This window comes from Vigna unguiculata, chromosome 4 (assembly GCF_004118075.2).
Source record: "Vigna unguiculata cultivar IT97K-499-35 chromosome 4, ASM411807v1, whole genome shotgun sequence".
NCBI lineage: Eukaryota > Viridiplantae > Streptophyta > Magnoliopsida > Fabales > Fabaceae > Vigna > Vigna unguiculata.
The window spans coordinates 39,973,000-40,000,812 of NC_040282.1; the positions used below are offsets into that span (position 1 = coordinate 39,973,000).

Consider the following 27,813-nt stretch of genomic DNA (forward strand, 5'->3'; position numbering starts at 1 on the left):
AAAAATATTGAGTTTACATCTAACTTTTTTTAGTAAAATAAATAAATAAATATGAAAGAAGAATATAATATAGAGAAACTCAAAAAACAGTAGAAAAGAAAATAAAAAATATCTTAATAATTTTGTTTTTTTATATATTTAATTTTACGTTTTATTATTTATTATTGTACTTTATAAAATAAATAAAAAATACTTAATTTAATTTTTATTAATTTTGAATATAATATTATTTAATTTAAAAAATAAAAATAATTTAAAAAAATTTAAAAATTTAAAAAATTTATATAATTTAAAAAAAATTAAATATAAAATAATGAAAAAAAATTAAAAGAATTGGGGGCCGTGGCCCGTGGCACCCGCTGCACCTTCCAACCTCCGCCCCTGACTAGAACAAGATTAGTACTACCATTTAGTTGTTTGATTCTCTTAGTTTGCAGCAGACTCGTCTTCTTCTCATGTCATCATCCTTCAGCTACGATGTGTTCCTCAGCTTCAGAGGCTCTGATACTCGCTACGGTTTCACTGGCAATCTCTACAAAGCTCTTTGTGACAAGGGAATCCATGCCTTCATTGATGATGAGGAGCTTCAAAGAGGGGATGAAATCGGAGAAGCACTTATCGAAGCCATTAAACAGTCTAGGATGGCCATAGTTGTGTTCTCCAAGAACTATGCATCTTCTTCCTTTTGCTTAGATGAACTTGTCAAAATCATTGACTGTGTTAAGGAAAAGAGTCGTTTACTTTTGCCCATTTTCTACGACGTCCACCCTTCGCATGTTCGAGGCCAGTCTGGGAGTTATGCAGAAGCTTTGGCCATGCACCAGGAAAGGTTCAAAAGCAGCAACCAAAGCCTCAATGATAACATGGGCAGGTTGCAAAAATGGAAGATGGCTCTTAACCAAGCAGCTTGTCTGTCCGGCAAGCATTACAAACTTGGGTATGCTACTTCTCTCCTCGGACAATCATGTGTGTCCATCCGACCAATATCTATCTGACATGTCATGTCGCTGAGAGATTGGTCGGAAGGATCATACTATGGTCATGTTTTACAGGTTATTTAGTTTTAAGTAAATACTCTATGAATTGAGAAGATTTTTACACCATCATCATCAAATTACAAACATTTGGCACATGGGTAAGTTTTATCATACGGGTAAGTGACTTTTATAATACATGTCTTAAAATTCATGCAAACATGTGTTTTTATTGAACTGCAATTTTACAACTTTTTATACTAACAGCACCTGTGAGACTAATGTAAGTTTTGTCCTTGCATATACAAATTAAACTAGTTCATTGTATGCCTTGCAATCTGAGTTCCAGTGATGTAATTATCATTTTTCAAAACATGGATATGATGATTTTGGCATGACTTCACAAAAGCTTCTTTGATTGGACAGAAATGAATATGAACACGAGTTTATAGGGAAGATAGTTAAAGAGGTCTCCAACAAGATAAACCGCAGACCTTTGCATGTTGCAGATTACCCCGTTGGGATGGAGTGTCGAGTGCAAAAAGTGAAGTCACTTCTTCAATTTGGATCTGATTCTGGAGTCCACATTGTAGGGATATATGGAATAGGCGGAATGGGGAAGACAACACTAGCTCGAGCAGTTTACAATTCCATTGCAGACCAATTTGAAGGTTTATGTTTTCTTGATGGTGTGAGAGAAAACGCTGTTAAACACGGGTTAGTACATCTCCAAGAGATGCTTCTTTCTGAAATAGTTGGAGAGAAGGATATTAAGATAGGAAGTGTAAGTAAAGGAATTTCAATAATAAAGCATAGGCTCCACCGAAAGAAGGTTCTTTTGATTCTTGACGATGTTGACAAACTAGAACAAGTGCGAGCAACTGTTGGAGTGCCTAATTGGTTTGGTTCTGGAAGTAGAGTCATCATAACAACTAGGGACAAACATCTGCTTCAGGGAGTTGATGGAAAATATGAGATAGAGGATTTAAACGAGGAAGAAGCACTTGAATTGCTTAGTTGGAATGCTTTTAAAGATGACAAAGTTGATCCAAGTTACAAGGACATTTCAAACCAAGCAGTGGCTTATGCTTCTGGCCTTCCACTAGCTTTGGAAGTAATAGGTTCCTTGTTGTTTGGAAAAGGCATAAGAGAATGGGAATCTGCATTAGATCAGTTCAAGAAAATCCCTAACAAAAGGATCCAAGAAATACTTAAGGTGAGCTACAATGCTTTAGAGGAGAATCAACAGAGAATTTTTCTTGACATCGCTTGCTGCTTGAAAGGATATGAATTTGAAGAGGTTGAAGATATTCTTGGTGCTCATTATGGTGTTTGCATGAAATATGACATAGGAGTGTTGGTGGATAAATCTCTCATAAAAATTAAGAATGGCTGTGTGACACTTCATGAATTGATAGAGGTTATGGGCAAGGAAATTGATCGCCAAGAATCACCCAAAGAGCTTGGGAAACGCAGGAGGTTATGGTTCCATAAAGATATAATTCAAGTTTTAGCAGAAAATACAGTAAGACTGACATGGATGACTTTTTCTTAAATTTTTAACCTTGATTTCTTTCTTTGGCTATTGTATGTATGCTCACATAACTGCTGTGTTTGTGTTTTTTGTGCCTTTTGTTCTAACAGGGGACCAGTGAGATTGAAATCATCTGTTTTGATTTCCCCTTATTTGAAGAAGATGAAGAAGTATTTGTAGAATGGGATGGAGGGGCCTTTAAGAAGATGAAAAACCTGAAAACACTAATTATTAGAAACTCTCATTTTTCAAAAGGTCCAGCATATCTTCCAAATAGTTTAAGAGTATTAGAATGGTGGACATATCCATTACAGGATTTACCAACTGATTTTCATCCGAACAAACTTGCCATATGCAAATTACCCAGAAGTTGCTTTACATCACTTGAGTTAGCAACCATATCAAAGGCATGTGTAATGGCTTCATTTCCAAGATCATTCGAAGATTATTCAGTTGGTTCTTATTTGTTTTCCCTTTTCTCTTTTGCAGAAGTTCATGAATCTGACAGTTCTGAAATTTGATGGGACTGAATGTTTGACGAAAATACCTGACATATCCAGCCTCCAAAATCTAGAAAAACTGACATTTGAGTGTTGTGAGAATTTAGTAGCAATTCATGATTCTGTGGGTTTTCTTGATAAACTTAAAATCTTGAGTGCTTTTGGGTGCAGCAAGCTTACGAGTTTTCCACCCATCAAGTTGATCTCTCTTGAACAACTGGATCTTTCATCATGTTCAAGTCTTGAGAGTTTTCCGGAAATATTAGGAAAGATGGAAAACATAACACAGCTAGAGTTGAAGTACACTCCCTTAAAAGAATTCCCATTTTCATTTAGAAATCTTGCTCGACTTCAAGATTTGGTGCTGGTTGACTGCGGAAATGTTCAGTTGCCGAGTAGCATTGTCATGTTGTCAGAACTGGCTGAGATTTTCGCCCTTGGGTGTAAAGGGTGGCTATTGCCAAAACAAGATGAGAATGATGAACAAAAAGTAAGCTTAGTGTCTTCAAATGTAAAATGTCTTTGTCTCTCGGGCTGCAATCTATCAGATGAATACTTTCCCATGGTTTTAGCATGGTTTGGTAATGTGAAAGAGTTAGAGCTATCAAGCAATAGCTTCACATTTCTTCCAGAATGCATCAAACAGTGTCGCTCTTTAAAATTACTTAACTTGGATAACTGTGAGCATCTTCGAGAAATTAGAGGGACTCCACCAAATTTAGAATATTTCTCTGCTGGAAATTGCAAATCCTTGAGTTTCTGTTGTTCAGCCATGCTATTGGACCAGGTTGTTTTTAATTGTATCTTGTGATTTGATGATGTACTTGGTGTTGCTAAACTTATGCATTATTTAGGACTACCTTTTTTCATTGGTAATGGACAATGTACTTAATATTGCTAAACTTCTGCAATATTTATCACTATACTTTTTGATTTGATAATTGATGATGTACTAAATGTTGCTAAGCTTATGCCTTATTTATGACTATCCTTTTTTATTTGATAATGTACTTAATGTTGCTAAACTTGTGCATTTATGATTTGATCATTGATAATATACTTAATAATTGCTAAACTGATGAATAATTTATGATTCTCAGGAACTGCATGAGGCTGGAAACACCATGTTTTGTTTGCCAGGATCTTGGATTCCAGAATGGTTAGAGCAACAAAGTATAGGTCCATCACTATCTTTCTGGTTTCGTGAGAAATTCCCTGTCATGGATCTGTGTTTTGTTATTGGGCCAATGGGTACTGACTCTATATTGTTTAGACCAATCATGACCATCAATGGCAACACAATGGAGATAAACTCCTTAACTGATAAGAGATTTTGTTTCGATTTCCCGGCATCGGATTATCATATACTCATCATTGGTACAAAGTACATGAAGTTTGGAGATAATCTGGATAAACCACTCTCAAAAAACGAATGGAATCATGTGGTGGTTTCCATTGCTCTTGATTTTGAACCAACCCCTAAAGAGATAATTGTCAAGCAAACTGCACTCCATGTAATCAAACCAGAAAGTAGCATGGATGATATCCAATTCACCGATCCTTGTAATCAACCTTCCTTCAAAGAGAAGCAAAGATTGGTTGACACTGTTGATTGTCACAGACAATTTATGCAGCAGCAAACCACTTTGGTTTCATTGGAACCACTTTCAATGAATCCACCTCAAGCATGCAAAAATAATCTGAATTGGGATTCATTTTCAACTGGAACAAGTAGCATTGCCAGTGTCCAGGGTATTGAATTCATTTACTGCATTTCTTTCTTTGTGTGTTTTTCCTATTATTGGACATCCACGTAACTAGAGATAAAACATATTCATAGTATATATATGGATGCAAACTTGTTTTGTGGGATTAAGTTAAACTTAAAATCCACTTCTTAAAGACTTCTTAATTTTAATGCAAATGAAACTGTATTGATTATTGACATGTTGGTACTTCTTTATTGTTCATCTAATCAAGTAAAGGAAACAAAAAAACAGTACTAGGGCTATATTGATGTTGCAGTGCATTGTTAAATGTTTGCCTGCAGAATGCACGCATGATTTCAATTCGTTGTATGAGTTCTGACTTACTAACTTGAAACAAATTATTCAAATTTATTGTCCCACAGAATATGAAATTGCATCACAGAAGTTACGTTTGGACATGGGGATTTTGCAATTTGTGCAGCAGCGGAAAAGATTGGCTATTTTGGGTTTACTGCAACAACGACGCACGGCTTCATTGGATTTACTGCAACGAAGGGGCAGAGAATTGCTTTCTTTGCTTTCTTCTCCATCATTGGAGTTGATGGTCTCATGGGAGAGGAGATGCATCACCAGTGTCCAAGGTAATTTGTGATTGTGGCATATTTTTGTTCCTACTTTCTCTGTTACTAATGACAAAATGATATCTTGTGTTTGATTGAGAAATTACAATTTTAAGAAAATTCAAATTTTAGAAAGCTTTGGAGGATTGAATGTGATTCTACTTTGGTCTGTTGAGCTTTTACATCCTTTCTGATGTTTCTTGGAGAATCTTGGAGACTTAGGGAGAGATGGCGTAAATGCGAGTAATTCCTACCACGTCCAATAGTTCCACATTGTCGAGATTTAAGACGGTTTAAATATCCTTCTTCTTTTTATCCTTGATACGTGAAGAAGTATAAACTTCACAACTGATAATATCTCGGATACATGATGATTGATACCCAATCAAAGTCTAATGCCATTCAATGTAGATAAGTTGTAGGCCTCAAAAACTAGAAAGTTTTAAATGGTGATCGATTTTGCCTCTTGCTATAAACTTATATTTTTTTCATAATAAGAGTTTTCTTCGTGTGTTCAGAGTTGTATAGGTTTTCTGGACATTTTTTATTCATTTTTTATTCCCATATTCAGAATTGTGGATGCTTTTTGGAAAGTTATTTCATCTATTTTACATGGGTTTGGCTTTTTATTTAATAAATGTATTTTAATGTATTATAAGCATAACTAAGATGGTAAAGTGTAATTATTTTTAACATGAGTTTTATAAAAAATATAAAAATAGAGAGGAGGAACTACACTTTAAACTATATATGTGCATGAAAAGGATTACTCTTAAAATGGTTTCTTTCAGGCTTGCAGGAGCAACATTTACCTTCCACCATCAAACAAAACTTTGAAGGTTGTAATGGCATCAATGATGCCAAAGTGAATGAAGTCATAAGATGCAACAACAATTCTGGAAATGATAATGAGAGAACCCCATTAATGGAAGAGCTACTAATGACAAAGGTTAGTGTATGATTACAACTATGAAGCATAATAAAAATGATCACATCACCTTGATTTACTTGATCATGAACTATCTGAGAAACACTGACAGTAAACATGAAATAACATGTTAATAATGTAACATTGTATTCAATGAAATAGGAGAATGATGTTCACAGCAAGAGATACCAACATGTCGGGAAAATGGCTTCGGATCCAATGGAATTAGAATATCTTTTACACATTCAGAAGATCAATTTCTCTCAAAGATAAACACTCTGTAATTTCAATGACAAGAGTTTCTTGTGTGCTATAATCCTGTTATTGGTTGCATTATATTTATTTTTCTTTCTTGTATTATGTTGTATATTTATAAATCATCCAATATGTAAATGATTTATGCATTGAATTACTCCAACTTTTTCATTTAAATTGCTTCCAGTGTAATTTTACTTATTCATATGTCCAATTTTGTAATATAAAAATTAAATTTAAATTTTCTAATTAAGTTTCGTTTAATTTGACCTTTTTCATTTCAAATGTTAATAGCTATTTCAAATGTTAATAGCTATACGTTTTTTAATTACAGTAATTATTACGGATTTAAAACAATTCTAAATAAAATATTATTTTCAAAACCCAAACTTCACATATAATTTTTTTATTAATTTTTAAATATCTTATACATTTAGATATTTTATCCCTGTTATAATTTTTTTTGCTCTAAAAATGTTTATTTTTTATTTTTTGTATCTAAGTATTGTATTTTTTTTATTTTGGTGTAAACAACATAAGATATGATAATTATTTTTATCTTTAATAAATCAAACTTTTTAAATAAATTTTTTATTAAAAATATGAAAATTTACGAAATAGTTAAAACTTAATTAAAGGAAAAAATTTATATTAATGACGTATTCACACTAGCGAAAAACAATTAACTGGAAATTTACGAAATAATTAATTTTTAAAATAATAAGTAAAATTGGAAAAATAAGATATGTATACAAAAGATGTTTTCAAAATAACTGTTAAAAAGATAAAAGAAATTAATAAAATAATTGATAATAGTAATTAAAATAATTAATTTTTAAAATAATAATTAAAGGTAAAATTAAAAAAAAATAAATTGTAGACAAAAAAAATCATCTTTATATATTAACCTTTATATATTAATTGATAATAAACTTGGAAAAATAAGATATGTATGTCATAAATGTTTTCAAAATAACTCTTAAAGATGAAAAAGAGTTTTAAAATAATGGTTAAAGATAAATTATTTATAAAATAATTAAATTTTAAAATAATAATTAAAAATAAAATTAAAAAAATGAATTATAAACACATAAGAAAAGAATCATCTTTAAATATTTTTTAAATCTATAACAACGTATAAGAGAAATTTTCTCTTTTTTGTCTACATTTCATAATACCAATTATACCCTTTATAATATAATTATTTATTAAATTTTTTCAAATTAACATACTTTTACCTATTTTTTATAAAACTGTTTATCTTTTTTCTTTTTTTTATTCATCAACAATTATTCTATCTATTCATTACATTTATTTTATATATCAACTTAATAATATTACATTATTATCACCTATTAATATAATATCATTCATAATTAAATAATATCACCCTATTAGTATTACTAGCGTAAACACAGGTGCTATCGCGCCTGTATGTACGCATTTTTTGAATTATATTAATAATTGATGATATTGTAATGTTATTAAGTTAATGAACAAAATAAAAGTATATTTATAAAAATTAAAGTGAGATGTATGGAGAAAATATGAGAAAAATAAATGTTGATGAATAGTAGGAGAAAAAAAAAGAAGGAGATAAGTAAAAGTAACCGTTAATTTTTAAAAAATTTAATAAATAATTAAATTATAAAAGGTAAAGTTGGAATTATGAAATGTCCCCTTTGTATATAGTTATAGATTATAAATTTTATATATTATTACAGATAAATAAACACCTATATATGTGTTAAGTTAGTAATAATGGGGGTAAAGAAAGTAAAAGCGTTCATTTTATTCATATAGCAGTTACAACTTCCAACTGTTACCAATTTTCAAATTACCCGCTCCTTCGTTTCGTTCCATCTCCTTTCATGTTAGTGTCTTCAGCCTCTGTTTCATCCACAGATCATTCACCGCAACGCAGGTTCTTCTGCTTTTGTCTTCGTTGGTTTGATTTTCTGATTTAAACGGTTCGTTTTGGTCACCATTACGCGTACGCTGCCAGTTTTTGAGGCAACAACGAATACCAGAGAGCTCATTCCAATGGAATTCGAGGAAGCGCATAACAATTTCCTCGCTATAAGACTGTTATATAGACTTCTCGAAGATAATAGCATCGCCTTGCAAAATTCAAATCCAAAGCATGTATGGCACTTCTTTTAACTTGCATTGGATTTTCCTGTTTACATATGCTATGTCTAGTTCGTAGATATTGTTTGTTGGGTCGGTGTAGAGGTTGGCATATATTTGATTAGTTAGATTCTGTTAATTCTACACTAGAAATACTTACAGGTGTATCATATCTAGTATAAATGATCAAAACGTAAGAAACTTAACAATAATGGTATAACAAAATATCCGAAAATATTTCGGTTATTTGGGGATTTTCAGAGTGTGGATCTCAGAGATAACCACTGTAAAGGTTCAAGAACTAGGGAAAAAAGAGAACACCAGAATTTGAATGTCTGATTGAGTTTCAGAAATTGGAAGAAACTCTGGCCGGAACAAAAAAAAAAGATAAAAAAAGAAAAGTTTAAGTAGAATATCCGCTCTGTGTAAGTGTAAAAGATTTTTTCATACTGTAGTTTTTTGTTGTATCTAGTCTGGAGATATTCTTAGGAGTTTTGGTCCTTCGAACCAGTTAAGAGGTTAATCATAAATAAATTCTACTGTATTCAAATACTGATCAACTTTTGTAACGATTATTTTAAAAATGATACCTTTCTAAAATGCATGAAAATTAAACTCCAAGAATATTTACTTAAATGAAAAAACATTATTATCACGTTGGAAAAAGAAACAACTAACAGTATTTAATAATGTGGACCTACCTCAGTTGAGAGCTTTGTTCCCAAATTAGCGGGACCAGTTACAGAATCTGAAAGAATTGTGTTTAGACTCTCTCTTTTTGGTTCTTGCTGTTGTTATTGATAGTATTATTACTAACTACTCAGAGACATCTGAGTGTATTAGTGGTAACTCTTATGATGTGTATTTTCGTTTGTTTGTGGCAGTTGGTTGAGTGGGCACGAAATTTATTGAAAAGTTTGCTGGATGTTGCTGTTGAAAGTGTTTTTGAGACTCATTTAAAGGTGCATGTATATGGTTCCCCATTTTCCAATGGGACCCTTCCTTTTAGAATAAAAAGTTGTAAATGAGAGATATGATTCTCTTCTATTTTTAACCTTAATGAGTGGAATCAAATGAACTTTTATGGTAATGCTTCAAATTGTAGAACTTACTGAACTTTAGGCAGTATGAAGAATATGATTTCTTTTACTAAAGTCATTCTTTGAATAAAAAAAACATTTCTCCAGTGGCAGGAGTCAAATTCTCTAGTGGCAGCCAACATTTCTCAAAGCTCAGTGAAATATCTAACTTGTAGTAAAAGGACTTCAGAGAAGGATGAACAGCCTCAGTTGAGATTAATTTCAAGAAAACAACTGTCAGAGCTCTCAAAGTTTAGTATCTCAGATGATGGAGGAACAAAATGTAAAACATTATGCTGTATAGGTGAGGAAAGCAATAAGATGCAACCGAATACAGTAAAGGCAACAGACCTGTCTAATGACAATGACAGTTTGCCCAACACTGAGAGTATCCATAGCAAACAACAGCAAAATGATGTAAACCCTTTATATGGTGATGGTGTGGATGCAAAAGAATCGTTACAAATGTTTGATGCAAAAGATGATGAGCAAAATGAAGAGAATAATGCATTATTGTTGAACAGGATCCATGAAGCGCAAAGAAACTCTAATGCTGCTGGACAAGTTGAACATCCGGATCAGAAGGGAGATTTCTCTGATGATTTGGTTAATGCAATAAAAAAATTGAGTCTCGGATTTTGGCTTTCCAAATTTGTTCCAATGTGATGGATTCCACTAAGAACAGTGCAGGTCATCTTACTTCGCATGAAGCAGCAAATTCAGACAGTCCTGTAATCCAGAGAAAGAGTGGAGTTTCAGGAAGTCAGATTAGTAGTGGAAAGTCCCTCTTGAAAGGACATAGGTTGATGAGTCAAAAAACATTTAAATTGAGTTTTAAGGATGAAAATTCGATTTCTGCAAGTGCATTTGAGGAATCCTTTTTTCCTGGAAAGGAATCATTGAGTCAAAGTCAGATGGCAAATCAGAACTCTTGGCTTCATAATAGTGCAGAGTCTGCAAAGAATATTGATGTACCGAAGCAAATTGGTACTCAGATGGTATCAAGAGGAGAGTGCTTGAGCAGTCATGAAAGAATTCAAAATTCAGAACGAAACATAGCTATAGATAGTGTTAAGCCAACGGATGGGTTAGTTAGCGGTGATGCCTATTCTGAGACTCGAGCTAGTAAGGGTATTCAAGGTTCCAGGGTCCCTCTGAATCAAGACAATAAAAATAAGAAACATTCCATGTTAGTAAGTAAAACAAACAGGGAAAGTTCAGCAAGAAAAAATTCAGTGGCATGGTCTAAGACTGACCAGAATCCAAGGGAAATGAGTTCTGAATCTTCCTATACACAGAAGTCAGTTAGATCCAGGACCATTAGTGCAATGAGAGAAAAACCACCACCTCATCAGATGATAATGAAACCAACCCTATTGGATCAGAGATCCAGTGAAATTAAGGTAAATTCCCATAAACACAGAGACAGGAGAAAGACTCTTAACACTAGTCATCTTGAACCACGGAATACAAGAGTTTTACAACAACATCTTGAACAGGAGGAGTCAAGCTCAAGCTCAAGCTCTAAGTCTGACTCTGACTCTTCTCGCTGGAGCTCTCAGCAAGGTAGTCCTAATAGTAGTAGTAGTGACTCTGAGGACTATTCCTTGTCAGATGGAACACAGTGTCCTTCATCAGGAAGGATAGTGGATTATGAGGGCAGTTCAGAGGAGACTAACAATTCATATCTCGAGATGGATGATGACCCTTCTAGATTTGGAAGTTTCAAATCTTATAGACATCACTATGAAAGACATCATAAGGAAACAACTGGAAGACTAAGGAGGCTGAGAAATAAGTTAGGACTAATCTTTCACCACCACCATCATCACCATCATCATCATGATGATCATGTTAACACTCATTCTAGAGAAGGTCATGGACTTACTACGTGGAATCACTTGCAGAATGTCTTCCACCATAAAGACAATCATGGAGTGCTAACAAAGAAAGTTGAGAAGACAAAGGGAGGGGCTGCTGCAAAAGTGTTGTCAAGAAACCAGGTTGGGCAGTTTAATAGACTTGCGGAAGGGGTACTGAGACACATCCGGCATTCAAAGAAACCAAAGCCTCCCAAGCTTGATGTGGTGAAACAGTCAAGTAATAAGCCACATGGACATAATCAGAAGAAGTTGCGTTGGTTGCAAATCCTTCGAAAACAACAACAGGGAGAGAAGATGAAAAACCAACGCAGAGCTAATGCACTAAAGAATTATTGATTGATCTTGGTTGCGCCTAAGAATTTCTCACCTCACAGCTATTGCCTTTCAGCTCGCCGTATTCAAAATTCCTATCAGACTGGCAGAACAGGTATATCCTCAAGTTTTCTTCTATTTTGGCTCTGTTGAATGGAAGCTTTGTGACACTTGAAATTCATAGATATGGATCCGATGATGCAGCATTTTGTTAGTAGTTTCACGGTGATACAGTATTATGTAATTGCATTGTTATCAGGATTTTATTAATATGTTAGCATAATTATACTGGGTATGCTTGTTATTATGCGTACTCAAAGCAGGGTCCTTACATTCCCTGTTTATTAGTTTTGAGTACTTTTAGAACTTCTTTAGATATTAACTTAGCTTTCCACATAAAATAGATTGAGTATTTGAAGTTATTTACGTGTTTCTCTAAATCATTGTTTAGTATTACATATTTCACTAAATATTTCAAAATGTCCTTTAAGTTGACAATATCAACTTCAACTGTGGTCTAGACCATTCTTTCCAAGCTCATTTAATTGGTGATAGGATCTCTTGCTAATTTATCTTATTATGGCCAAAATTATAGAGAATAGTACAACAAAAAGCATGACACCTTTATTTTTTCTTTAGCTGCTACAATTAGGTTCTGTTCTCCAAGTTGCAACCAAATTTGGAATGAATGAACATAAACAATTGTGCAATTCTCTAATTCCGTGTTGGTTAATTCCTTAATGAAATTATTGGGTACCCTAGACTTTGAAAAGATTGATATATGTATGTACCAGATGCTTTTTAATATATAATTTTCCTTTATGCTAAATGACTAATAATCGAGACCTGATATTAGAATAGTATAACAGTCTCTGTCTAGACAGATAATACAAGAGATACACACTTTGGAATGCGATGCAGAGAGAAACAATATATTCAGGATTATTAACTCTAATAATTTACTCATCTTTTATGACAATAAGTTGTAATTCTATTTCAAACAGCAAAAGGTAACTCAGGCGCACTTCAATTTTACAAACATGTAGAGTGCAGCTGGTGGAGAAAGGAATAAAGGTACATAAGCTTAATTTTCAGGACTATCTGTACAATATTACTTGTAGACTGAGTTTCATTCATTGTTAAGGCAGTAAAATCAGAAAATAAAGGGTAACATGAGATAAATATTAGGGATTCTTTGATGGGAGAATGTAATCTACTCTCTCCCTTGTTTGAACAATTGTATCTATGGTGCTGTATATGTCTTGAAATTTATGGCTACCTTTGTAGGAGACAATGAGATCTAAGTTGTGTGTCTATCAAGGTTGGTGGGACAAGGATAAATGTTCCAATTCCATCTAGTCTGAATTAAGTATGTGGTTCTAGTATAGGCTAATTGGTTGTATGTTTGGTCATAGTATCACTATTATTATTAAATTGATTAAGAGAAATATTAATATACTAATTTTACCTTGTGTTCTTTAATCATTTTCTGAGTTAAAATCTTAGTTATATGAATTTTAGTATGAAATAAATTATGTTAAAAAAAATAATTTAGGTTAAATATATTTAGAATATTCGTGTCATAGCTTGTTATGATAAAAAATATTAACAATTTTTTTCTTTGATTGCTACAAACTTATTATGTATATGCACTTATGTGCAGACTAAGTATACTTATGCACTTGTGTGCACAGAATAAATATGTTTAAATAAAAATTTAAAATTGAAACATAAATTAAAAGAGGTGGTTCAGTTTCTAAATTCATGCTTAATTTTCTTTATCAGTAATTGATATTACAAATATTATTTGTGTCATTTTAATAAACATTAATATTTTATATTTTATTGCAATAAATGATGTTGACATACAGATAAAGATTATTTAAAAACAGAAATACATAAAAGTTCTCCTTAAACAAAATTGAAAGTACATAAAATTATAAAACAAATAATTCAAAATTAGCACACATCATTATATTTAAAATATTTATAAATATGAATTATATGACTATCATTTCAAAATATACACTGTTGAATGAATACAAGTTATATTTTATATAAATTATTAATAATATGATCCTTAGCAGAGATGTATCAGTCTAAGTAATCCTGGTTATGTAAAATTTTACCAAATAAGGACTACTAAAAAATAAAGCTGTTGAAAAAAAATTCAAATATAATATTATAAATAAAATTTATTTAAATTTAAAATAGTAACCTTTTTCATTGTTGTGAACATGTTGTTACTTATTATCACAACTAATTATGTTCCCATAGTTATTTTTATTATTTTAATCAACTTACTGGACGTGGAATCAAATATTCCACGGAACTATTTATCCAGTTCCTCGTCTAATTCTCTGGCCCATGGGCTTGACCAGAACCGGTGGCCGTATAGCCCGGGCCGGGCCCAAGCCCGAAACCTACATACCTGAGTTTCTGTTTTCCGTCCCTTCTATCACTTTGATGCAGCTTCTGTCTCTTTCAGCCGCTACGGTATCCGAACTTCCGTTGTTGACGCTTGCAAACACCTTCAGCACGTTTAGTCGCATAACACAACCCAAGTAACACTACAAACCCTATTCATCAATTGTTATTGTAACTACGCATGGCGTTATTGTTTTTCAATTTTTTACCTTTGTTTCCATTCTACAATCTCAAATTTTCTTATAATTTCGATATTTGGAGGCAAAATCGATAAACAAGTCCACTCCTCTCTGTTATGGGCTTCATGTTTTATGATGTTTTATGGTTGAATTTCAATTGTTAGATGATGTAGTAGAGGACTCAATAAATTTTTTCTGGTTGAGATCTGTGAAACTTGAATTTGAGAAGTTAAAAGAAAAAAAAAAGACTGAATTTTTGGTATAGTTAGAATTTAGGGTGGAGAATTTGGGTTTATGTTAAAGAAATTATTCAGAAGAAAAAAGTAAGAAAAGATAAAATAGTTTGAATTGTAGTAGTCAAACAAAGAAGATATTAGCTTTTATTTAAAGAATATTATTAACCACAGATTATAATTAGACAAACCAAATTGGCATAAAACCATCTTTGTATTGTAGCATCCTTAAGGTCTAACTACAAACAACTGATAAAGTAATAGTGATTGGATTGAACATGCAAAAGAGACGGGACCAACCAAGCTGGTGACGGGGTTTGTGGCATAATAAATTAGAGAGACATATTTTAACTCTGGTCTAAACTGATGGTGGATTTGATGCCATGCATGTAGCATGCAAATTGTAACTATGGAAAAACATGTTTTATGGTTGGTTTATGGTCTGAGTTTTCTTGCATAAGGTTTTTTTCATTTTCTTGTTTTGTTTACCTGCAAAACATTTTGCTTGCCAGAATTGGACTTTCTGTTTGAAGAGTCCAGCACTTTCTGTTATGCTATCTTATTTAAGATAATTGAGCTATTTGTAATATCTTGCTACTTCTTTGGTGTTCATATCTGAGTTACACTTGTAACTTTATGATTTTATTTACTTGTGGAATTGAATGATGTGTGGATGAAAGAAATTTTAATTCAGCTATGTCTTATTGCTTATTTTTAAAAAGAAAATTTCAGAAAACTGTGATAGAATGGTTTGGCTGATCAAAAATTCTGTGCAGGTAAGTTTGCTTTACTTTTAATACAAATATTGCAGTGTTGAAGACTTGTTTATTGTTATTTGTTATTGATGTATAGTAGATGCCAACATTCAAGTTTTTTTTAACCTATTTGTATTTGTTTGATCAATGTTATTTGAATTTGAAATTATGAATTGGTTTGCTAAGTTTAACTCGTATTTATTTAACAGGAGAAAATGACTCATGAGAATACAGTAGGCGTTGAGATAGATTATGAATATGATGATTGCAATAATTCCAAGCGCCCAAAAATGACTTCTAAAGTATGGGAAGAAATGCAGCGAATTCAAACCATCGAAGGGAGTAAGGTTCTGTGCAGACACTGTGGAAAACTGTTGCAAGATAACTGTGGGACTTCTCATTTAAAGCGTCATTTAATGATATGCCCTAAGCGTCCTAAACGTCTGGATGCTACTACTCAAGATTCAATGGCGTCAGGGTGTTTTAGAGCTCTTCCCAGTAGTGCTAGAGGTAACCATTATCTTTGCTCCCCCAAATGGATGTTATCTCCAACTCCAATTTTCTTTACACATATAGTTGATCAATCTCTTCTATAGTATTATGTGGTAGATGGACCCAAACAAATGTCTGATCAATTAACAGTTGAAAATTTTTAAAAAGTTTGGTAGGACATGGCATCTAAATGGTTATAACTTATAAGTTTTCAACTTTTATTGTGACAATAGTCAATCACCTGCACACGTGTTTCTCAAGTTGTTGTCTGCCTTAAGTCACTGATAATGATGAATCGATGCAACATGTGGTAGCTATAATAGAGTAAGAAATTGATTTAAACAACATTTACTATTTGCTTCACTGCTAGATTTGCTATATGTATGCAGCAGGTTGAGAAACTTGTTTTCCTGTGTTTTTTATTACATTTTGCATTTCTTCCGATTGGCCATGCGAGATTTTACCTCTCATTATCACTGGAATATATATTTTTATTTTGTAGAATCTGGATTAAACACAGTGCTTATGGTTCGTCCGTTGAAGATCGAGCCTGAATCACAAGTCCCATACTTTTTTCCGACTTCAAATAATCGAGTTCCAACTATTGCATCCACTGGAAATGCTCCCAGTTCCATTCAAGAACTACGTGCAAAAACTAGTTCCCCCCTTATGCTACCTACCATTGAATCTCCCAAGAATCAGGTGGAACTCGCTCTGGATGACGTAGAAATGAAAGCATTTTATGCTTCTCTTGATGCAGAGACCTCGGTTATGTCTCCTTCTCAAGATATCACAGTTGTTACTGAATTATCCAACTCCACACCCTCTGAAGAGACTAAGAAAGCATTGAAAACCCTGCAAGACCTTCTTTCCAAAGACTTCACTGATCTATTGCATACTGGACAATCTGGTACCATCAAATCCTCCATAGAATATCTTGCCAAGTTATCTGCAGACGATGGAATCTCTGCAGAAATGAGGTTGTTGATATTAGAAGTTTCTAGGGAATTCACTCGCTGGAGTTGTGACTACAACGATGCTAATAGGAAAATAGAATCTGCCAACACCAACATCTTGAAAGCAGATAAACTTGAAGAAAATCTTGAAGCTAACAAGAAGGAGTTCAAGGAGGTTTCGTCCTTAGAGAATGAATTAAGCAACCAGTTATCATGTTTGGAGAAAAGGAAGAAAGAGCTGGAGGAGCAAATAAATGCAATTAAAGCTAACATTTCTGTTTTTCAATCAGCTAAGGTAACCAGTACGAAGAGAAAAAGAGAAGCTTTTGAAGAAGCAAAGATTCTTAAAGCTCAAAGAGATGAGTTGAAGGAACAAGTGCCTCACTTGAAGAATGAGTTGGAAGTGGCCAAGAAGAACCAAGCACATATTCGAGCTGAATGGTCAAAGCTTGGAGAAAAATTTAACAAAAGCTTGAATGGGATGAATCATGAGGAGAACTTGGATGGTAAATCCGTGCAGGAAAATTCCATTTAACAAACTGAGTGTCGATGTCAATACCTTCATACCAAATCCATGATGAGCTAAAAATAAGCTCTGATATTCGTTATACATTTGGTGGAAAATGAAACAATTTTACCATTGATTTTAATTTCATGATCTTATCTATAACAAAGCACATTATTATTTTTGTTAGATGAAGTATTTGTCCGAGGCCTTCTATTTCAAAATATATTATTTAATTGATCATGTGAAATATCTAATTATTGATTATAATCTGGTTTTAGTTCAACTTAAAATGTGAAGAGATTGTAACACGAGTGTGTATCAAATTTGTTTTGTTTAATTTTAACTTTTAATTTGCGTGTAATCGTACTGTTTGATTAGTATTAGTCGACAAGAAATTGCTGAGCAACATAATTATGTTTGTGTTATTTGTTAAATGGAGATTTAACTATATATTCCCTATAGTTGCATTTTTTATTTACCGAATAGAGTCAGGAATTAAAAAGGACTAAAAACAGTACTTACAGAAACTAAAATGAATGAACTTTAAGTATATAAACTAAAAAGATAAAGTTTATTCAACTAAATGATTAACATGCTTATTTTAACCTTATAAGTATATTGTGAACATTGAGATTTATTATGTTATCTATATTAAGACATGTTAGAGCCAGAGTTCGGAATGGATCCTCCACATGTTATTAGATTACTTTCTTAAGCTTTGAAAGCCCTTTTAGTCTTACTAACTAGATTCACAATATAATAGTCTCTGTCTCACAATTTAATAATAATAATAATAATAATAGTAATATTATTATTATGTAATAATTAAAGGTCATCAAATGTTATTAAAAAATAACATATAGTATATAAAATATGTTTATCCTAGTGTGAGACATAAGTGGTGAAGTTTCATTAACTTGCAGCAGGGGCATGTGATTGCAGCAATTTGCAGCACTACATCATGAATAAAAGACAAAGAATTAACTAATTTGCAGCACAGTTGGTGAAAGTGGGAACAGGATTGGTGATTGTCAATTGAAGAATAGGGAGTGTTTATTTTGGTACACTGAAAAGTGTGTACTGTTATATAGCAAGAAAAGAAAAACAAAAACACTTTCCTTTCCTTTCTTGTATTTTGGGTGACTAATACAAATGTGTGTCTGGTTTTGTAATTTTGGTGCATCATTTTGTAATACAAGAAACAATTCTATTTATGGTGTTTTTCTTTCTCTTTCTGCAACACCCTACAACTTCACAAGTAAAAAACAAAAAGGGGCATTAATATCGATATTTTGGGCACAACTTTGAAGAAGTATTTTGTAAACTTGACAAATGAAAATAATAATAAAAAAATTAAAAAATTAAAAATGTTTTTAATTCTTAAATTTGAATGTAAAATTAAATTTATTTTTATCTCGATATATTTTAATCTTAAACTTTAAAAAAAATCATTTCAAACTATTGACACTAAGTTTTTTTTTTATATTATTAAATAATGATTTAAATTAAAACTTCTCGTATGTTAAAACAACTCAAACATCGTGTGTAAAATTTAACACAATTAAGAATTAGGATAGAAAGATTTTATTAATTTATTTTTAAAGGTTGATTACCAAACTGAATCAAAATTCGAAACAAATATGAGTTCTAATTTAAAAATATGTTTAACCAAAAAATAAATAACTCTTGGATGCAATGACTATGTAGTTTACATGTGCGAAAAAAGATGTTTGTAATCGTAAACACTTTTAATCAAAGGAATACTTGTGAATAGTAAACATCTGAAAAAGAACATTTCGAGGAACGTGTTTTGTGTTTTGTAGAGTCAATCGTGGTTCTGTTCATTTTATTATATTCTGAAAATCAAAGTTAGAAGAGCTCGTGCCCCTCGAGCCAAATATAATACTAACTAATAAATGAGAAGAGTGAATTATTTGATCCGAAAAACAATCATCTTTATTTCTTTCCATAGTTATCCACAAACAATTTTCTATCAAACTCTCTTAACTTTCACATGTTCACATCATAATAATTTATGCAATCTATACACCTCGTGCTGCATAACCCAATTTTTCTATTTTCTAATGAATCATTTCACTGGCCTAAATGCAGCACTATTTAATGATGCATTACGAGAATGCAAGAGACACACACACAGAACATAAACTACTTGAGAAAATGAAGGTTGCCATGTTTCTTCCCCTGCTCCTTGTCTTGGCCTTGAACACAGAGCCACTTCTGGCGGCTGAGCCTGAGCCAGTGGTGGATAAGCAAGGGAACCCTTTGGTACCAGGAGTAGGGTACTATGTGTGGCCACTTTGGGCTGATGATGGAGGTCTCACACTAGGCCAAACAAGGAACAAAACATGCCCTCTTGATGTTATCCGCAACCCTTCTTTCATCGGGTCACCAGTGGCATTCTTTGCAGAAGGGCTTGGCCACATTCCAACTCTCACCGATCTCACCATTGATTTCCCTGTGGCCACAGTCTGCAACCAGCCGACAGTGTGGAGGCTGAGCAAGCAAGGAGCAGGGTTCTGGTTTGTGAGCACAAGAGGGAACCCTGAAGACATCACAAGCAAGTTCAAGATTGAGAGGCTTGAAGGAGATCATGCATATGAGATCTACAGCTTCAAGTTCTGCCCCAGTGTTCCTGGCACACTGTGTGCTCCTGTGGGAACCTTTGAAGATGTTGATGGAACCAAAGTCATGGCTGTGGGGGACAACATTGAACCCTACTATGTTAGGTTCCAGAAGGTTGCCATCAATGAGAAGAAACCCTTCAGCATTGTGTAATTTGGTGGCTTTGAACTATGTGTAGTTATAGGGGTTGTGACTTTGAATAATGAATAAGCCAGAAGAAGAAGAAGAAGAGTGCAGGGAACTGGATTTTTTGTGTGGCGGCAGAAAGAATCATCTGAAGTTTTTATTTCTTGGTTCTCATGGCACAGATCAGAAACAGTGTTCTTGTATCTGTTTTATGATTTGCCACCAATATGCATTTGTTTCCAATGAAGTGAAATGAAATGAAATTTAGTTTCTTTGCTCATACCAACTGTTTCATTTTTGTCTGTGATTCCTAATTTCTCTGCACATTTTAATTAATGTTACAACCTCCAAATAGATGAATTGGACAAATATCATATTCTATATATTATTTGTTTTAAAATCTGAAATTTTTATTATGATTTTATTTTTAAAACACGTTTTGAAAGATTAAAAAATATTAATTATTGGATTTTATGTTTCAAATTTAAAAATAGAAGACTACAAATATTTTTTAGAAAATAAAAAACCAAAATGATTTTTATGTTCTAACCATATGAACTACGAACCAATTTGATTTGATGAAGTACCTATCCTTGAAGAGAGCACTGAACAATTGTGTAAGCCTCGACCAGCTAAAGAGAATCCATGCACTGTGTGTGACACTGGGATTCTTACACTCACAAAATCTCCGACAACCTTTGTCATGCAAGTTGCTTCAAAGTTATAAGAATGTCGGAAAAACAGAACAAGCACAGAGGGTCTTCGATCAGATTAATGATCCTGATATAGTATCATGGACATGCCTCCTCAACCTCTACCTTCATTCTGGTCTTCCTTCCAAGTCCCTCTCTGCGTTTACCCACTGCTTGCATGTGGGTCTAAGACCAGATAGCTTCCTTATTGTCGCAGCTTTATCATCTTGTGGGCAGTGCAAGGATTTGATTAGAGGGAGGGTTGTTCATGGAATGCTGTTGAGGAATGGTTTTGATGAAAACCCTGTTGTGGGGAATGCTCTGATTGACATGTATTGTAGAAATGGGGTGATGGGGATGGCTGCGTTGGTTTTTGAGAAGATGGGGTCCAAGGATGTCTTTTCTTGGACTAGTTTGTTGAATGGGTACATGTTGTGTAACAATGTGAGTTGTGCTCGTGAAGTGTTTGATGCAATGCCTGAGAGAAATTTGGTTTCGTGGACGGCAATGATTACTGGGTGTGTCAGAGCAGGAGCTCCAGTTCAGGCTTTGGAGATGTTTAAGCAGATGGAAGCTGATGATGGGGGAACTCTTCATTGTGCGGATTTGATGGTGGCGGTGCTCTCCGCGTGTGCGGATGTTGGGGCTCTTGATTTTGGTCGGTGTATACATTGTTGTGTCAAGAAAAGGAGGCTGGAGCTGGATGTTGCGGTGAGCAATGCTATGATGGATATGTACTCCAAAAGTGGAAGGCTTGACTTGGGTGTAAGGATATTTGATGAAATCTTGAAGAAGGATGTGTTTTCATGGACTACAGTGATATCAGGTTATGCTTATCATGGGGAAGGGCATCTTGCGTTGGAGGCTTTTTCTCGCATGTTAGAATCAGGGGTTAACCCAAATGAGGTAACACTGTTGTCAGTTTTGACTGCTTGTAGCCATGCTGGGCTAGTTGTGGAGGGAAAAGTGTTGTTCAATAGAATGATTCAGTGGCGTTACATGAAGCCAAAGATTGAACATTATGGATGCCTGGTGGATCTTCTTGGCAGAGCAGGATTGCTGGAAGATGCAAAAGAAGTGATTGGGATGATGCCAATTAGCCCTGATGCTGCTATGTGGAGATCATTACTGTCTGCTTGCTTAGTCCATGGGAATTTGAGCATGGCTCAAATAGCAGGAAAGAAGGTAATTGAACTTGAACCAAATGATGATGGTGTTTATATGCTTCTATGGAATATGTATTGTGTTGCTGATATGTGGAAGGAAGCTTCAGAGATAAGGAAGCTTATGAGAGAAAGGAGGGTCAGAAAAAATCCTGGGCGTAGTATGGTTGATGTGAATGGTGTTGTTCAAGAATTCTTTGCTGAAGACACATCACTCCATGTTAGTGCAGAGCTTTGCCACTTGCTGAAAGGAATGAAGGAGCATTCAGAAACATATAATTTTTAACAAGACTTGTGGTGTGGAGGCCTTTGCTATTGAAGCAAATGACAGAAAAGTGAACCAAGGAACTATAATTGCTGCATTCATTTCATTCTTTTGATCCAGGAGAAATTTGGAGATTTCAGTCAATCAAAAGTCTGAACGATTTATCTTTGTGATGTATAAAGGGACATGTTTCCGATCTAGAATATTAATAATGTTTATATATTTCTTTGTAAGAAAAATCTTGAACTTTATATTTTCCTTGTATATGATTTGATCATGCATACTTGATTGTTTACACGGTTATATATACCTCATTCTATGTGTAATATACAGCAGGTAATATATAGCAGGTAAAATTTACGGTTTTCATTTGTCAAAATTTAAATCATTTCCTATTTTAAAGGTATCACAAGTTAAAATTAGAGAAGTTCAAAATTTAAATTTTGACATGTAACAAATTTATATTTTAACTCTTAACACTTCTAAAGAGTATTAACACTAATTTAATGGAAGAGATTATATTAAACTTTTTTACAAAATTAAAGACTCAATTGAATACAAAACAAATATAAAAGTCAAAATAAATAAAAAATATAAATGTAGAAATCAAATTAGTAATTAATTAAGTCTATAAAAAACATTTACAAGTTTATTGTTTTAGAACTTTATGTTAGATGTGATGCTTGTATAATTTACTCATATATTAGTGTATAGATGACTGATTTTCAATGTGTCCAAACGTGTTAAATTACATTTATGAGTTATATATATTTTGAGTCCTTAAACTTAATCTAAAATTAAAATTTTGTTAATATTCTAAACTTTAATATATTTTAATTTTTAAAGTTAAAAAATGAATGAATATAATATTTTAATTTATAGTATTTTAAATATATTGATATTTAAGTTTGATATTTAAATTTGATCGTAAATGTAAACAATTAATTCAATTTAAAGTTTGAATATCTATATTTATTTTTAAAGTTTAAGATCAAATTATATAAAAATTTAAATTTAAGACAATATAAATTTTAATTTTGCTTCTTGGAGTATAAAATATTTAACCCTATCTTAATTAAATATGATAGGTAACTTCGGTTTCGTTGTTAGTATATTACTTAAAGTTTAAAGTTTGTTGACTGATTGTGCAAGATCTGTTCCATAGTTTTTAATTAATCCTGTGTACCTTTTAAATAATAATTAAACTTTTATGAGTTTAAATTAATATAATAAATATATTATATTTTGAAAAACCCATGTATTGCACGAGTGAAATAATAGTTTCATATAAAATTCACGAAACACGGTCTTCCTAAGGCAATGACCATTCTCCTTTCTCAAATGGGAGTCATAAACTTTTAGTTTTGTTTCTTTTTTTTTTTATCTTTATCAACACTTTGTTTATTCAAAATATTGTCCTACAACTCTTGTGCAAACATAGTGGACAATGTGTGTTTGGCCTAATGGTCCGTCGAAAAAAAATCAGGATAGGTTAAGACATTAAACCTGTTGATTCACAAAAGTTTGGTCTGTATAATTTGTATTTCACATGGGTCAAAGGCTGCATGAAGCGGTAGGGTTGGCTCGCGATCCATGTAAAAGAATTTGCACTTGTTTATGTTAAATACTTCGTTGTTTTTCTTTAATTCAACCAATTTTATTTTGTAATGTCTTTTGTTCTTTTCCTCTTTATCTTTCTTTCTTTCTCCTCCCTGATGCAAACAAAGTATAACCTTATCTCTTCCCTGAACTCACAACAGCTACGGCTTTCTCTTCAGTGATTCAACACATCACAACAATGTCTGCTTCTGAAGCAGTTGTTCATGTGGCTTTCCTCCCAAGTGCTGGCATGGGCCACCTCAACCCATGTCTCAGACTAGCGGCACTGTTCCTCGGCAATGGTTGCAAAGTCACTCTCATCACTCCCAAACCCACTGTCTCCATTGCTGAATCAAACCTCATCTCTAGCTTTTGTTCTTCTTTCCCTCATCAAGTAACTCAAGTTCACTTCAACCTCATTCCATTGGATCCAACCACAGTTTCCACCAACATCGACCCCTTTTACCTTCAGTTTCAAACCATTCGTCATTCCGTTCACCTTCTACCTCCAATCCTATCTTCACTCTCAACACCACTTTCTGCTCTCATCTACAATGTTTCCTTAATCTCCGCTGTAGTCTCAATTTCAGACAAACTCCTTTGTCCCACTTACATTTACTTTACCTCCTCAGCCAGAATGTTGTCTTTCAATGCATACGTTGCTGTTCTTGCTGATTCCGATCCAGCTGCACAACCGCACCCTTCTACGTTCATTGGGGATGCTGTTCGAGTCCCGGGCTTCACATCGCCAATACCAAGATCCTCGGTCCCTGTCGCTTTTCTTCTAGAAGGTAGCAACTCCTTTCAGAGAATGATCATGGAGGACAGTCGAAACCTCACGAAGCTCGATGGGGTTTTGATCAACTCGTTTGAGGAACTGGAAGGAGAGGCACTGGCAGCGTTGAATGAAGGAAAAGTTGTTAGAGGGTTGCCTCCGGTGTATGGAATTGGTCCCTTAATGGCATGTGAGTTTGAAAATGTGGATGAGGGTCAAAAGGGTAGCATGAGTTGGATACTGGAATGGCTTGATGAACAAGCTGAAGGGTCGGTGGTGTATGTTAGCTTGGGGAGCAGGACTGAGACAAGGAGGGAGCAGATAAAGGACACGGCTTTGGGGTTAATAGAATGTGGGTATGGTTTTGTGTGGGTGGTGAAGTTGAAGAGGGTTGACAGAGAAGAGGGGGAGGATTTGGAGGATGTGTTGGGGAGTGAGTTGATGGGTAAGGTGAGGGAAAAGGGTGTGGTTGTGAAGGAGTATGTGGATCAGATGAAGATTCTGGGGCACCCTGCAGTGGGGGGGTTTGTGAGTCACGGAGGGTGGAACTCGATAACCGAGGCCGTGTGGGAAGGAGTGCCTATTCTGACATGGCCTCAGTATGGAGATCAGAAGATGACCTCAGAAGCCATAAAGATGAGTGGGGTTGGGATTTGGGCTGAGGAATGGGGGTGGGGGACACAAAAGGTGGTGGAAGGGACGGAGATTGCTAAGAAAATCAAACAGATGATGAGCGATGAGTCTTTGAGGGTCAAAGCTAGAGAAATGAAGGATGCAGCAAGGAAGGCTTGTGGTGTTGGTGGGAGTTGTGAGGTTATTATTAAGAGACTAATTGAGGAGTGGAAGAGGAATGCTCAAGTTAACTGAGCATTGACACTCTCTAGTATTTTGCCTATTCACAATAATAAGTGTAAGTCTGCATTTGAAGTTCTTTCAGAAAATAACACAGTAGTGATCTCAATTGCATGAAGTAGTAAGCAAACATCTACTGAACCTGTAATTTGTGGTTACATTTTCTAATTTGGTTCAGTCTTTGTGTTTAATGCTCTGTATTTCTTTGTTACAAAAATGTTGCAGTGGGGTTTGGAAATTTATTAAAATCCGAGATGTTTTAAGGTTTAAAGAGTGTTTAAGTGGTAAATGTCCACTTTATTTCCTGTAGATTTGAATTTCAGTAATAATTTTCATGAGAATTTAAACAAAATACGTATAACAAATAATTTTAAAAGTATATATCAAAATATTCATTGTTGGATGCAGAGGGTTGAGATTGAAGTCTATTTGAACGAATTGGCTTGGAAAAGCACAAAGCAAGAGATGAGGTTTGACTCACGGAGAAAGAGTGTGGGTTTGGAAATGATGAATGTGATTATGCAACCATAATGGAGAAACAATGTTGCTATTCTGAGAATTGGTTGAGGTGAACCATGCCAGCTCTCAGAGGGAAAGCCACCTGAGCAACTGGTTCAGAAGCTGAGATTCTTTTCGGTATGATTTAGCCAACTATAGCAGTAACTAACAACCATAATGGTAGTGTTAATTCTTCAAAGGAAAATACTTCTATGAATGAAAGTTTTGTTACCTTAAATATATTTGTAGGAGTTTACGGTCTTAGCAAAGATTTTCTTACTAGGAAATAACGACAAACAGAAACTAGAAAATTTAGAAAGACTCGAAATAGAAGACATCTTGTTTATTCATTATGTATAGTTCAGTCCATGGAACTCAACTTGAGAATAATCTTGTAAGTAAAGTGCAAGCAGTGGCTTACACTTTACTCATCAAGATATTGTATATTCAGCATTTAGTATTGAACCTTCTGGAACTGCACTTTGTATGGCTCAGAAGTTAGAGCCAAACGCTTGCCATATTGGTCCTGATATATCCCAATGTCACTGCATGGATAATTGCAATAATTGCACACACTTGGACAATAAACCATCTTGTAAGCATCCTCGTACTTCTCAATCTTGAACCAATTGGTGATGGTTTGAGAGCCAGGGTTGCCCAAAGAACCACCAGTTGTGAGAAACCACTGTGATGTTGAATAATCATAATCCTTGAGCTTCCACACTGTGGACTGAGAACAACTTGTGTAGGTGGAGAAAAAGATGTTGAGATCAGTGGAAACGCGAATCACACCTTTCTTATCATTAACAGGAAGAAAGCTCAATTGCTGGCCTTGGTAACCATCAACAGCTACAACATCAAGAGGACAATCTTGACCTGTGGTTGAAAGAGCAAGGCCACCTATATCAGAGGATGCTGGAACTATGTAGTAATTCTCACCAGCTCTCACCTTTTTCCCTGATGTGTCCACAACTTGGTCTGGTGCAGGACCTGCTTCCCCAAGTAGTGCCTTTGTGCTCAAGGCAACCACTAGGACCAATGCTACCAATGTCATCTTCATTTTTCTGTGTTTTATTTAATTTTTCTTGTAAGACTTGTGAGATGGATACGGAAGAAGGGGGAGATTTACATTATATAAGCCGGGGGTGGATCAAAATCTATGTACCCATGTGCACCAAAGTCTGGATTTCTTCTCATACAATTGGCCTATAAAAGATTCAATTTTGTCAAAAAAATTGTGTAGTTCACAGCGCTGTAATTGGCTAGATTTATAAGTTTTGGGTGAAGTTATAATTTGGTTTAGTCTCAATCTTTAAAAGCCTAACTTCTTGTACCATGTTTAAGACTTGAGGGAAAGTGCTTGGTCTTGTTTAGGATGTAAAGCAAAACGAAGCACATAGATTAGTGCATTTTCACTTTTTAAGCTCTGTATTGTGAGAATGAATATCCTGTTTTTCTCTTTTTCTTTTTCTTTTTCTTTAGGTTCATTGTTGTTTTCTTCAAATTTAGGCATGTGGGGGGCAGAAAAGAAGTTGCACAATCAATAATCAAATATTTTATCTCCCTAATCCAGAACTCCAATTTTTTTTTTTCAGAAAACCATTAAAATTCAGCAAATTGTACGCGCAATACTTTTATAAGTAAAAGTCACCGAGACTAACATTGTATTGTATTTCGACGAGAGATTTTAACAATTTTAAAAAAATACATTAGTAATCGATCTACT

The 27,813-nt window shown here is 33.9% G+C and overlaps 6 protein-coding genes across 7 annotated transcripts; 5 read left to right on the plus strand and 1 right to left on the minus strand.

Annotated features, from left to right (window-relative positions):
• Positions 1-345: 345 nt before the first annotated feature.
• On the plus strand, positions 346-6,697 carry LOC114182220 (TMV resistance protein N-like). Of its 2 annotated transcripts, none has more exons than XM_028069037.1 (8): positions 346-937; positions 1,401-2,499; positions 2,619-2,915; positions 2,998-3,795; positions 4,109-4,760; positions 5,140-5,358; positions 6,129-6,286; positions 6,428-6,697. In XM_028069037.1, the coding sequence occupies exons 1-8, from the start codon at positions 456-458 to the stop codon at positions 6,536-6,538; spliced, it is 3,816 nt and encodes a 1,271-aa protein (XP_027924838.1). In that variant the 5' UTR covers positions 346-455; the 3' UTR covers positions 6,539-6,697. The 2 variants fall into 2 exon arrangements, with proteins under 2 accessions (XP_027924838.1, XP_027924839.1); XM_028069038.1 differs by lacking the exon at positions 346-937 and adding an exon at positions 1,012-1,153.
• A 7,570-nt stretch (positions 6,698-14,267) lies between these two features.
• On the plus strand, positions 14,268-17,660 carry LOC114182228. The gene is made up of 3 exons (XM_028069046.1): positions 14,268-14,488; positions 15,728-16,028; positions 16,513-17,660. Exons 2-3 carry the CDS (start codon positions 15,734-15,736, stop codon positions 17,499-17,501), a joined length of 1,284 nt encoding a protein of 427 aa, XP_027924847.1. The 5' UTR covers positions 14,268-14,488; positions 15,728-15,733; the 3' UTR covers positions 17,502-17,660.
• A 1,938-nt stretch (positions 17,661-19,598) lies between these two features.
• LOC114182230 (miraculin-like) lies at positions 19,599-20,523 on the plus strand. The gene has a single exon (XM_028069048.1). It carries the CDS (start codon positions 19,599-19,601, stop codon positions 20,268-20,270), a length of 672 nt encoding a protein of 223 aa, XP_027924849.1. The 3' UTR covers positions 20,271-20,523.
• Positions 20,524-20,821: 298 nt separating this feature from the next.
• LOC114180906 (pentatricopeptide repeat-containing protein At2g20540-like) lies at positions 20,822-22,384 on the plus strand. Its single transcript, XM_028067200.1, has one exon. The coding sequence runs from the start codon at positions 20,822-20,824 to the stop codon at positions 22,382-22,384; it is 1,563 nt and encodes a 520-aa protein (XP_027923001.1).
• Positions 22,385-23,823: 1,439 nt separating this feature from the next.
• On the plus strand, positions 23,824-27,171 carry LOC114182225 (UDP-glycosyltransferase 708D1-like). The gene is made up of 2 exons (XM_028069042.1): positions 23,824-25,647; positions 25,998-27,171. The coding sequence occupies exon 1, from the start codon at positions 24,162-24,164 to the stop codon at positions 25,602-25,604; it is 1,443 nt and encodes a 480-aa protein (XP_027924843.1). The 5' UTR covers positions 23,824-24,161; the 3' UTR covers positions 25,605-25,647; positions 25,998-27,171.
• Positions 26,542-27,336, minus strand: LOC114180907 (miraculin-like). The gene has a single exon (XM_028067202.1). The coding sequence runs from the start codon at positions 27,145-27,147 to the stop codon at positions 26,542-26,544; it is 606 nt and encodes a 201-aa protein (XP_027923003.1). The 5' UTR covers positions 27,148-27,336.
• Positions 27,337-27,813: the final 477 nt, after the last annotated feature.